Source organism: Thermobia domestica, chromosome 3, assembly GCF_964235325.1.
Source record: "Thermobia domestica chromosome 3, izTheDome1.hap1.1, whole genome shotgun sequence".
Lineage (NCBI taxonomy): Eukaryota > Metazoa > Arthropoda > Insecta > Zygentoma > Lepismatidae > Thermobia > Thermobia domestica.
The window spans coordinates 314027120-314040181 of record NC_137456.1 but is presented as its reverse complement, the minus strand read 5'-3'; the positions used below and the strand labels follow the sequence as shown (position 1 = coordinate 314040181).

At 36.2% G+C, this 13062-nt stretch overlaps 1 protein-coding gene across 1 annotated transcript in view; it reads left to right on the top strand.

The window, feature by feature from the left end:
* The window catches only part of cmb (combover), a gene marked incomplete in the record, with an annotated part of 274174 nt that overhangs the window by 184222 nt on the left and 76890 nt on the right, over nt 1–13062 (top strand). Inside the window, 1 exon segment of the mRNA XM_081752595.1 lies at nt 2573–3138. Coding sequence (XP_081608721.1) covers nt 2573–3138 — 566 coding nt within the window.

Below are 13062 nucleotides of genomic sequence, written 5' to 3'. Positions count from 1 at the left end.
GTAACAGCATCTTCAAAAAGTGTCTGTTGAAAGTAAACAAGATTACAAGAAACTTGCACAAAATCATAAAATGTCTGTTGGAAGTAACAAGATTACTGGAAAATTGCATAAAATCATAGAATGTCTGTTGGCAGTAAACAAAATTACTACAAAAATTGCACAGAATCATAAAATGTCTGTTGGAAGTATACAAGATCACTACAAACTAGCACAAAATCATAGAATGTCTATTGGAAGTAAACAAGATTACTGCAAACTTGCACAAAATCATAAAATGTCTGTTGGAAGTAAACAAGATTACTACAAAAGTTGCACAGAATCATAAAATGTCTGTTGGAAGTATACAAGATTGCTACAAACTAGCACAAAATCATAGAATGTCTATTGGAAGTAACAAGATTACTAGAAACTTGCACAAAATCATAAAATGTCTGTTGGAAGTGAACAAGATTACTGGAAAATTGCATAAAATCATAAAATGTCTTTTGGAAGTAAACAAGATTACTAGAAACTTGCACAGAATCATAAAATGTCTATTGGAAGTAAACAAGATTACTAGAAACTTACACAAAATCATAAAATGTCTATTGGAAGTAAACAAGATTACTAGAAACTTACACAAAATCATAAAATGTCTATTGGAAGTAAACAAGATTACTAGAAACTTACACAGAATCATAAAATGTCTATTGGAAGTAAACAAGATTACTAGAAACTTACACAGAATCATAAAATGTCTATTGGAAGTAAACAAGATTACTAGAAACTTACACAAAATCATAAAATGTCTATTGGAAGTGAACAGGATTACTGCAAAATTGCACAAAATCATAAAATGTCTATTGGAAGTAAACAAGATTACTAAAAACTTGCACAAAATCATAAGCCTTCGTAAAATTTTCTTAGAAGCTTTCGTAGAAATAAAGCCTTCAATAGAAGAGAATTTCTAGTGCAAGGAAGTTACATTGTAATTTAAGTTTTTTTTTTTTTCTCTCTCATCAGTGTTTAAGTGCTCACGAAATAATGCAAGATAAATTTATAAGAAGTTAGGTGAGTTGTCTAGATTTGCTGAGGAAAATGTCAGGAAACACCGAAATAGTACATTAAATATTAAACGCAGTCCATAAAAGAGTACGTTTAAAAATTATTATAAACATGAATCAATTCATATACCTAAATAAAATGCTATGGGGTTAAATTTCCACAGGAAGACACTATTATTAATAGTATAAATAGATCTTAGCTTGTTTACTATTAATTATCATTCTTTCTTGCATATCCAAATGTTCAGAAACAACGTTTTTCATCTTCAACAAGGTTACATAAACTAATGAACAAATGAAAGCACGTGGGAAATGATTAGGAGTGATTGAGACGAATAATAAATTACAATAAACCGTATACAGTTTTCTAAACATTTCAGCACAACAACCAACAATTATTAACGTGTTGTGGTCTGATACCTATGACATTACAAATATACATATTGTGTCTCCTTTTCTTCTGACAAAAGATGGTAGAATTTGAATTGTTTTACCCAGTTTGTCTGTTTCTTGATTCAGCTTTTATCCTTCAGTAATACAATTATGAAATGTTGAGACTTTATATGGCTTTCGTTCAATAATAATCTTAATTTTTGAAAAATAAGAAATATAAGCATTATCAATATCCGCGACATTATAGATGTCAGACCATATGTTGTCACTTTAGGGAAAGCAGTTAAAAAAATAATAAAAAAAGAATGTATATTTTTATTGTATTTCATTACTTATGTTACATCTACTAATCATTTCCTCTGAACGTATGTTACGTCCTTAGTTTTACGTCCTGTTATGCCCTATAGGCTAAAGCAAACGAATGATTAATGAAAATTGCATAAAATCATAGAATGTCTGTTGGATGTATATTAGTTGATGGCATGAGAATGTGGGAGGAAGTGGGAAAACATCGAGAAAAACAGGGACACGCTATCGTCCACTACAAATACACATGGCCAAGGATCGAACCAGGGACCCCTTGCACTAGAGATGAGCGATCTACTATTGATCCTTTCTTTAAGTTTCTGCTTTGTTAGTTTTATTATTTAGTTTTAATAACTGTTTGTTAAAACTATTTTGTTTATTACAAACTAAATAGAACTATTATTTAAAAAGTAGTTCACAGGAAACCAAAACAATATGATACGTAACCAAATTCAGTTGAGTACGTTCCTCGACTCTCAGCCTTAACTTAGATTTTAGGGGAATTGTTTTTCTGGCAACACTGTAATTTCTATGGATGGCAACACTGAACATTCTTCAGGTTCATATTTTCTGAATAAACAAGCAAAAGTAAAATGGTAAATTTTGTATTATTTTTAGTAAGGCAGGCTCTTAATCACTGTATGTTGAAGATAAAACAGTGGTTTCCGAAAAATTCATTAATGCATCACAGAAAATAATTGTATGAAAAGCAAATGAAGTAAGAACTATTTATTCTTTTCATAGAACATATTGACAATTGATTAAATGTTATATCAGGTACATAATACACAAACATTTGTTGCCTCCTGAGATTTGATATTTATTCACAGTTACAAGAGAAAATGGCGCGTGAGGAACACTTTTCCGGGGAAGGAGATGCATTGGCAAATGGTCAGGAGGATGCGGGCAATCTACAGTCATCAAACGTGCCACGAGCACAACCACAAGCAGAACCTCAACAAGGCCCGTCGTCTGCTCAGCAACTCAAGCTTTCCTTTAGCACAGGTTTGTTTCCAGGGTCTCCAGCAGCAGCGACAACAGCCTCTCCAGTTCATTACAGATCTGGAGTCAGTAGTGCTCACTCGTTGCCCAACCTGTGCTCTGGAGTAGGGCCGCAATTAACGTCATCAGCTTCTCCATCACCAACACCAAATTTTACTTTTTCCACCCCGAATCGCATTCCTCACCTTATGATGCCCTCTTCTTTTGCTCAGTGTGCCCAGCCTGCTGCTCCTGACTCATGGGCTGTTCCTGGTGCTGCCACACAACCCAATGGAGTTCCACCGCCTTTGATGCATCACGGAACAGGCAGTGTGGTTAGGGGACCTCCAGTCACGCTTAATAATCAAGTGCCTCCGGGAATTCGAGCTAACAATTACTGGGATAATTTTAGAAGGTGAGTTTTGATTTATAAGCACCACATTTCTAGTCGTTATACTATTCTTTTCTGTTTGTTTAATGCTTTATTTATTCATTTTCTGTATGAACTGGATGTTCATATGTGTTAATAAATGAGAAAACTTTGTTTCTTGTGTTTCTCTGAGTCCCTTAGTTCTTTCTTTTCGTATTATATTACTTTTTGCTTGTTATGTATAGTTCGTTACTTCATTTCAAAATATTTCCCTCGTAAAAGTAAGCATACGTAGCAGCACATTTGCTTTCTGTAATGTAATAGTAAAATAATTCGTTTTTATTTCTGTTTATCTGTGAGACATTGGCTAATCTCAAATCACAAGTATAAAACCTTTGAGTTGCACGTCCCTCCGCATTAGTGTAAAGGCAGGAACAGACCAAGATCCGTCAGAAGGATTGACTGCGAAAATTTTATTTTGTTTTCGATTACGAAATAAATGCACTAATATTACCGTATTGCACTCTTTAAAATAAAAAAGTGTCAAGCACGATTTTTATAGTGAAACTTTCTTCGAAGTATTAAGTAAAGTTGTACTTTATAATTTTGTATTTCCTCTTCCTCCCTGAACGTATTAAATAATAATAATAATAAAATAAAAACCTCTATGACAATTGTGATCTTCGGTAGTACGTTTGTCTTGTTCAGTGATTTCCTCCTAGGGGCTAGCACGCTTGGCTTTGGTGTGCGTGATCCCGGATTCGATTCCCGGTGGGGATGCAGTTGAACGAAAAAAGTGGTTCGGATTCCGCTATAATTAGTAGGTCCACGTGTCCCTTAGCCGCCCAGGCATAATCGTGTGATGTTAAATTCAAAGAAACCAAACCAGTAATTTTCTGAGCCATCTATCCTGACTTCCTTTGTGTTTTCCCCAATCATTTCTGGCGATTTCCAAGACAGTATAATCAAGAATAAAAACACATATTTTCTCTTGAATCACACTAATAAAATGAAGGCGTGTGATAGCTACAAATAAAAAATATGGTCGCACACTTGATAGGGAGATCAAAAAACACAAATTGACACAAAGAGGAAGTGCATTGTGTCATACATTTCAAAATAGGATATTTGAAAGAGAGAAGTCGTTTCTGAACTACGAATGTTATTTGCCTCGATGCGTAATGTTTTTTATAATCAGCTCTATTTTGTCCTCATAGTTGCTATGGACATCTGAGCTAGTTTCTAAGAATTTCATGGAGCTACATGTGTTTACATCCATTTTATTCCTTTATTTGCACCATAGTATAAATACATACACAACATATACAGGGTGTTACAAAACAACACCGACAACGTTTGGAAAGTGATTCCTCACATCAAGATAAAACGAAAAGTATAAACTGACCTGGATGCACAAATGCTTCCGTTCGGAGTTATAGGCTGCCGAAAACATGAAAAAATGAACTTTAAAGGTCCATAGCTCCTAAACTATGGGACCTACCGTAGTCGGATCAAGACTTTACTTAGAAACTAGTATGTGTCCTATCCAAATACCCATGTTTCAGAATCCTGCGGTACTTCCACAACAATTTTTATAGAGGTAGTTGATAAGTACTTCAAATTATATGCCTGTAGCCAAATTCCCTCTATAAAAATTGTTACGTGAGTACCTTAGGATTCTGAAACTTGTACATTTAGATAGCGCACATATTAGTTCCCAAGTGAAATCTTGATTCAACTACGGTAGGTCCCATAGTATTGGAGCTATGAACCTTTAAAGTTTATTTTTTTTATGTTTTCGGCAGCCTATAACTCCGGAAGGAAGCATTTGTGCATCCAGGTTGGTCTATACTTTTCGTCTATACTTTATCTTGGTGTTAGGAATCACCTCCCAAACGTTGTCGGTGTTGTTTTGAAACATCCTGTGTAATAGAAATATACAGTGACACAAATAAAGTAGTAGCCAGAAGTATGTAAATGAATATAGTTAATGAAAGTTTGGGAAACTAGGCTGATGATGTCGACAGGGAGTATTAGACAAAATGTAATTAACTATAAATAAAGATACTTACATATTAAGGTAAATTAAAAAATATTATTTATTTTCATAAAACGGCGTAAATATGTATAATTCTTGCGAAATGTTAAGTTTAATGTAGCGTGGTATAACTGTCAACACGCTTCTCTTCAGCGACGTTCATACAGTATATGAGAACAAATTTAAAATCTAGCAGCCTAGGAGGTAAGAAGATTTGAAGTAATTGCATTGGGAGTCGTGGGCTTGGCACGTGTCACAGAATTAAACGTTCCCTATGTGGCTTGTCGGAACCCTTTATTTACTACAACGAAATAATTCATTATTATTTATGCAACGTAGAAAGTAGCTTGTATAAATCGTGTAGTATAGTGTAATAGAAATTGTGTTAATTTACATGTTGTATTAGTATGATACATATTAAATATATGCAAAGCTTTTTACTCACGTAAGCAAGCTGGTAATAGTATTCTTGACTGAGGATATTTCAATCAAGGACTGAGGATATACTGGTTTATCTTCATCAGTACAAATTCTTTAAGGAAACGGCGTTACTGTAAGGTAACGAAGAAAGTTCTGTCGCTTTTTCACCCACACCTTCGAACATAGATATATCACCGAAGACGTACGTGGAAGATTAAAAATAGTCTCCATCAGCATCGACGATCTTATGTCAACGTTCTGGAAGGCCATGGATTACATCGCGGTAGAACTTGGTGGACCGTGAAGCGAAAAAGGTATCAAGTGCATTTTGCACCTCTACTAAGGATCTGAACTGGTGTCCTCTAAGGTGATTGTCCAAGTAATGGATAATCGGACGGGGCAATGTCCAGGGAGTATGGTGGATGCAAGTGTTTCCCATCCAAGGCGTAGAACTGTGTCCCGTGTCATCCTAGCCACGTGGGGCTTGGGGTTGTTTTGTAATAGGAGGATCCTTTTTGCGATTCAGAAGTGAGTGAGATACTCCAGAGTTTTGAGTTTTTCCTGAACACGGCTCAGGTCCCAGTTCCTCACATGTCTGACCACTGTTCGCCTGAATTGCTGCCTGAAGATTTTAATTTTGTATATGTGTTGGTCTTCCGGCGCGTGGTGCGTCTTCGAATGTTTCGTCACCGTCCTTAAACTTGTTAAGCAAAAGCTGTACTGTCCGCATAGTCACGACACCCCTCACAAAAGGCCTGGCATATCTTCCGCCCCGCTGCAGCGGCGTTTGACCCCAGTTCGAACTTGTACAGCATACACGCCCTTACGACGCTGTGTGGAAGTCCCATGTTCACTTTGTCCTTACGCAAGTTCACGGTGTAACTGAACTGCCAAAACCAGTTTGTATGTTGTTGTATACCCACACCAACAACTGACCTTTGCCTTATCTCCATTCGCATATTCAGTTGAAAATAATGAATATTCGATTTTACTCACTTTAATATTTTTTTCTGATTAAAAGAATTTCTGTATTCCAATGTCTAAAAACTATTTTTATTCCTTTACTGTTGAAAAAAAAAAAAAATGTCCAGGTAATGGATTCCTCGACTTAGTACAACAGCTGCCATATTTTTTTTTCTCTCTCTCATAAGCTACATGCTACCTTGTTTGTATAACTATGCTAACCGTTAGTATTTGATTTTCTTGTTAACGAAACACATAGTAGAAGGCCATGTTAGTTTTATTTTTTTTCATGCGTTTACCAACGTTATAGAAATGTCTATAATCAAGAGAATCATTGTTACCTGTAGGTGCTTACGTGAGTAAAGAAGTTTGTCTGTGTGTGTTTTATTTGAATAGCATGTAAAAACACGTTACTTTTCATCTATTTATGTATAGTAACACATGGTAGTGCACTGATAGATTATATACACAGGATATTACACATGTTACAGTAGAATGTGGTTTATGCGCAACGTCAGTTATCCGGAAGCTCAAAAGGAAAGAAAGAAAAAAAAATAAACTACCGAATCTGGTCCAAAAAATATATTTGATTATTTTTTTCTGCATAAATAACGGAGTAAGTAACATTTGAAATTTACATTGTAGAATAATGGAAGGCACTTTTGTAAGTGTCATCATATTATCTGAATATAAAAAGTAGGAATGTGGCTCACCTGAAAGCGATGTAAACACATTATTTTTCATCTCATGCTCCTGCGATAACGTGTTGTTTTCAAACATCTGACATTCGTTCGTACGTTGTTGAGTGCGTCATTTTGTGATTACATTCGCAGAGACCGCCTGGTAGAAGCGACACTGAGATGTCTCAGGCTGGTTCTCCTTCGCTTTTTATTATGATGATTTCTCATCTTCTGTTTTCTGCTGTGATTTTATATTTCAGAAAGAAAATAAATCGTAATTTGTGTACTGAAAGAAAAAATCCCACGTTTATACTGTTAAGATCAAATGAGACAGATGATTGGTGAAAGTGAATGATTATTAAAGAATTAGTAGAATGAGAATGTAGGAGTGAAAGTGAGAAAATCCTCGCACGTAGTGTGGGATCGAATCGGAAACCTCTTGCATCAGAGGTGAGCACTATACTCTGATCCACTATGCCCTCTATTTACATGTTAAGGTAAAGAACGAACATATATAGAACTGTTACATGTAAAATTAATTTTCAGTGGCTGTAAGAACATAAACAAGCCAGAAACCGTGACTTGGTCCTGTCATCCAACCCTCTTGGAGGCGAGATAGTGTGGTGGGAAATCGCCTATGTTGTGTGAGGGTTAATTTTGCGTTATTGTCTATGGCTGTGCACCCCCCTTTTAACTGCATCAAATTTTAAGCGCTGGTCGTGGTTTGAAGCCCTCATTAAATAATAGGTCCTGCCATTGATAATCTTGGCTTTGCGCAAGAACTTAAAAATACAAAAACTCAATTCAGAAACATAATCCAGGATATATATATATATATATATATATAATGTTGCGTGTAACGTCTCTAAAAAGAAACTTCTGCGTTCTCAGGGTAAGTTAATTTGGTTAACCATGCACCCTTAAAATAGCCACCTGCACTTGAATTTTGAAATAGAAATTGCATACTCTGAACAGCTAACTTTTCGGTATTAAAAAAAAAATCTTTAAAATACAAAACTAAATGTCAGAAGAATTGAACAATTAGTTCACCAGTCATGACTAAAAAAACTGTTCGGTGTTTCTGAGAAACGATGTATAAACCTATAAAACAAAAATAATAATAATAAAATACATTCACGTTAGAAGAACTGTGACCTTATTTGTAACTACAGTTACAGTACGATGTCATGCTTAAAAAAAGAAACCTTTCTGAAAAACATGATATTTGATAGACAATTCATTCGAATAGGGGTAGGCGATACATTATGTCAGCCTAACGACCCGCTGTTCCAAACGGGAGGCAATTTCAGGGCTCATAGCGAGTCACTTTTTTTTAAAAAAAAAACTAAAAGTTACTTTTTTTTAATTGGTCACTACAAGTTACATTTGGGGTGGGGGGTAAAGTCATTTTTTCGTGTGATTTGTGTTTTGCATTCACAGTTTTCTAAGAAAAATATGATAAAAATAAATGGGAAAAGGCAGAAACTTTTCTCTTATTACTCTTATGAAAATTTCAGTACTTGCTGCCACATACGAACGAAGTCAGCTTTATTCTTACTTCAGCATTTATTCTTTCTAAAGCACAGTGGATGGTTGGTGGGTGTTTAAGCTCTCAAGATGGGTTTGTGAAAGCCCTTGTAAGCATTTTGTATGCAACTGCATTTTTAGTTAACATTTGTAATTTATTTTAAAAGTTCATAATAAGGGTATAAACATAATCCACATTATTTGCTTTGATCTTATTATGTTAAAGGAGAATGACATATATTACCTGTTTACAGTTTACTTTTCATTGTATGTGGAATGTTGGTAGAAGCCATTACAATGTTTACCAATCATGTGGCACCAAGCCAGAATTTGTATCAAACCAATTATACAAGATAAAATTTTATTACCAGTTAATGGTAATCTAGAAAATATAGAAATTTGGCCTTACCCCATCCAGATCAAAGTTGAAATACAAAACCGTGGAAAGTATGTAATTAATAATGAACCTCTAAACACAAATAATGCAGTTTTTTTATTAGCTGACAAACTTAAGTAAAATAATTTTTAGTCTTAACTTATTAAAATATTGCGTATTTCAGCTATGATTCAGCCTATTTTCGTTTTTAAAAAGAAATGTAAAATTCAATTTTTGCCCAAGTTTGGCATCAAGTTTTAAAGTTACTTTTGTTGAGATTTTGGTCACTTTTTCATGTGCTTTTTGTCACTTTTTGGTCACTTTTTCTTGTGCTTTTCGTCACTTTTCAACTATTTAGAAGAGACCAGACCACTATGAGCCCTGCAACTTGCAAGTTGTAAGACGCCGTTACCCTGCACCACCTCCCTAGAAAGTGCCCTTATCTTGAAAAATGCGTACGTTTTGACCTCACCACCATGTTGGCCATCCAAGAAAACCCCCGATACGAAAAATGAAGCTTCTATCTAAAAAAAAGTGGTTGCTTCAAACACGCTTGCAATCGAGGATTTCTCCGGTTGCATAATTGTTTCACATGTAAAAAGAAATCGAATGAGCATAGTATCGATACGAAATCAGAGTAACACCCCGGCGACTTTCTCAAATTATTGATAAGTCAGTTAATCTGTTTTATAATAGTATAGGTAAGTATATCTTTAAAGTAGAATTATTGAATGATTCGTGTTGAGTTTTGATATTTTCGTATTTGAGTTATGTTGTAGGCACTGGATCATTTAATAATTTCTTAGATCATTTTTTTTTTCTTTTTAATCACATAATTCACTCGTACGTACGGTTTTCCCAATGGCTTTCTCTAGGACAGGGTTTTTAAAGTGTGGGTCGCGGGCCGTTTCTTTGGTGGGTCGCGAGAAGTTTTTCCTTTTAATTGTGAAAATTTATTTTGATGCAGAAACATATGTTGTAAAGTAAGCACCATTTAGGAAATGAAAATTGAAAGCGTTTGTTAATAGGGTGAAGAGTAAGTGGTTACTCAGAATAATAACCTCCTGTACAGTCAGTAGAGATGCTGGGTTAAGATGGAAAGAGAATGACTGAGTCAAAATCTGTCACGTGGTAGGGCATTGCGTTGAAAATAGTGTTAGCTGTGTGTTACCTTTATATGAAAAAATTAGAAATATTATTTACAAAATTTAATTGGTTTGAAATACCACCATAAAAGTAGGTGGGCCATAAAGTACTTTTTAATATTTAATGTGTGTCGCGGTAACAACAAGTTTGAGGACCACTGCTCTAGGAGAAAGAATATATATGGTGTCCACACATTATTAAGAAAAAAATTGATAACCTTGTCCCTCAGCACGTGCAGAAAAGATTTTTGTAGTCACCTGTGTTTGTGCTTGCGGAAGGTAAGGGATATTTATCGGTGGCCGTAGCTTTACATATACAGTTTGAGGCAAAAAGATGTTAACATTAAATGGAGGTTTACTCACGTGAAATTACAAGGGAATGACTTGGTTACAGGTTTCAATTTGGCGCCCATCCCGCTCAATGCATTTATGGAGTCTGTCCATTGTTGATTGTATGGCCTTCTGGGCCATTTGAGCACAGATAGCAGCGATGACATGAGTGATGCGGTGCTTCAGGTCGTCCAAGTTGTTAGGTTTGCCGGCATACACACGATCCTTGACCGTGCTCTCAACCAAAAATCACATGACGTCAGGTCGAGGGAGCGTGCTGGCCGTGGGAGATGACCACCTTTACCAATTCAACATTACCGAACCATCTTACTGTAATGGGCAGGGCGCCATCTTGCTGAAAATATGCTCGCTGGAGAATGGCAAGTGACGCGTTCTCTTCCGTGAACGTGTTGAGCATGGCAAGATAATTTTCTGCCCTCACGGTCTTTTCTTCAAAAAAGAAGGGTCCAGTCACTCCAAATTTGCTCGCTGCACGCTGAATATTCACCTTGGAAATCCCCCTATGCTCGCGAATTTCCTGTGGGTTCTCGGTCGTGCAAATGATACAGTTGTGTTTGTTTACACGATCGCTGATGTGGAATGTTGCTTCGTCAGAAAACATGAACAGAATTTCCGGCTCCATGGGCACGATTTCCAAGTTAATTTGTGCATCATTCACACGTGCTTGCTTTCCGCGTTTGTGAGATGCTGCACAATCTGCAAGTGGTGTGGCTTCATTCCTAAATCACGCTGTAAAATTCTAACCACTGACCTTTGAGAAATGTTAGTCTCTAGAGAAACTCTGCGCGAGGACTAGGTTGGGCTGCCTCCCATCGCTCCCTGAACGAGGACAATATTCTCTTCATTTCGGACAGATCTCTTTCTACCACTGTTTCCCTTGCAGTCGTCTTGAACGGACCACGTAGATCCTACCAATTGTCAGACGTGATGGTGCATCCCGTCCGGCCCAGGCGTTTAATTTTTCTTGTACGATGCTTGGAGACTAAAAAACTTCCATCCAGGCAGCTATTTTCCTTCGTTCGTCAGTGGAATATCGGCTCGCCATGGTTTAATCTACAAAACGAAAACAAAAAATTAATGTTAATATCTTTTTGCCTCACCTTGTATATACGTAATATAACCTTCAATTCATACAGCTTATAAAAATTCTTCATATAATAGTAACACCTGTGCCCGTTCTTCGATTAGGATTAGATTTCTGGGCTTTCGGCATCTATGGCCATGTTAGTCCATCACACATATGGGGGATGACGTCACTTGGGGAATTAGAAGGGAAGAAAAGTGGAGAAGGAAGGAAGCGGCATGGGACCATTATGTTAGGTACCATCCCGGCATTTGCCTGGTATAAGTGATGAAAACCCAAGAAAAAACTCACTCAGGATGGCTGGCCTGAAACAGCTGTAATACCTTTTTCGACCGAGAGTCCCCACCGGGAATTGAACCCGAGTCCTCCTTCGAACTGTCTGGACAGTATGCAATGTACATCATAGTATAGTGTATGTTATCTAACTCAAGGGGCTTCTGACATACTGTATACTTTTTGAATCTTGAGAACCCCCCCCCCTCCCCTTATCAAAAATCGAAAAGGAACTCAGGGTGTCTATCGGTCACGAAAAAGTCACGAAATCAGAAAACGGTCATGAAAGTCACGAAAAAATCACGAAATTTAGCTTTTGGGTCATGATTTTTTTTAACTGTACAAATGTAAGTACAGATGGGAAAATTTTGTTCTATGAAACGTCAAAATTCACCACCAAATAATTCTCTGGTCGGCTTTAGACGCTACCAACTCGCAAGGAAAGTACGTTTGTATCGCATGGATGAAAATTCGACCTAATTCGCACCCAAATTCGCTCTTGAAAATGTTAGGAAATTTTGTGATTTAGCAAAGAAAAAATCACGAAATTTCATTTTGGAATTTTAGTAGACATCCTGGAACTGCTTCATGTGCCATTAGATCTGGTGAAGATCTGTGTATTTACAAAATTTTAGCGGCTGTAGATGACTTCTTTCTATGCGAAAATCTGATGACAGACACTTTGTTTTATATATTAGTATAGCTGTAGACACAAAGGTAAGTAGTACAAATTGATTAATAAAAATGAAAGTTTTTAGTTTTATTATGGTAGTAGTTGTTGTTTCCAAATAGAACTATTTTAATGAGAAACAGTATTCCAATCTGTCAGAACTGAACACCTGAGCACAAGAGGTAGGTTCTATTCTCTTCGCTGTGGAAATTAAATAAAAGAACCATTTCACCTCTGAATGCTAGTACTACGATTTTATGAACATAAAAGTAAATTATAATTTTAACGAAAGGAGACTAAAAATACTATGTACATTTTGTCAGAGCTGTCACAAACCTATGTTCGCTAAGAGACCAAAACTAAAAACTCAGACTGTTTTTTAACCAAATGTTACATATGGCAGATGAATAAGACTTACATGAAAATATGAGAACTTCTCAAC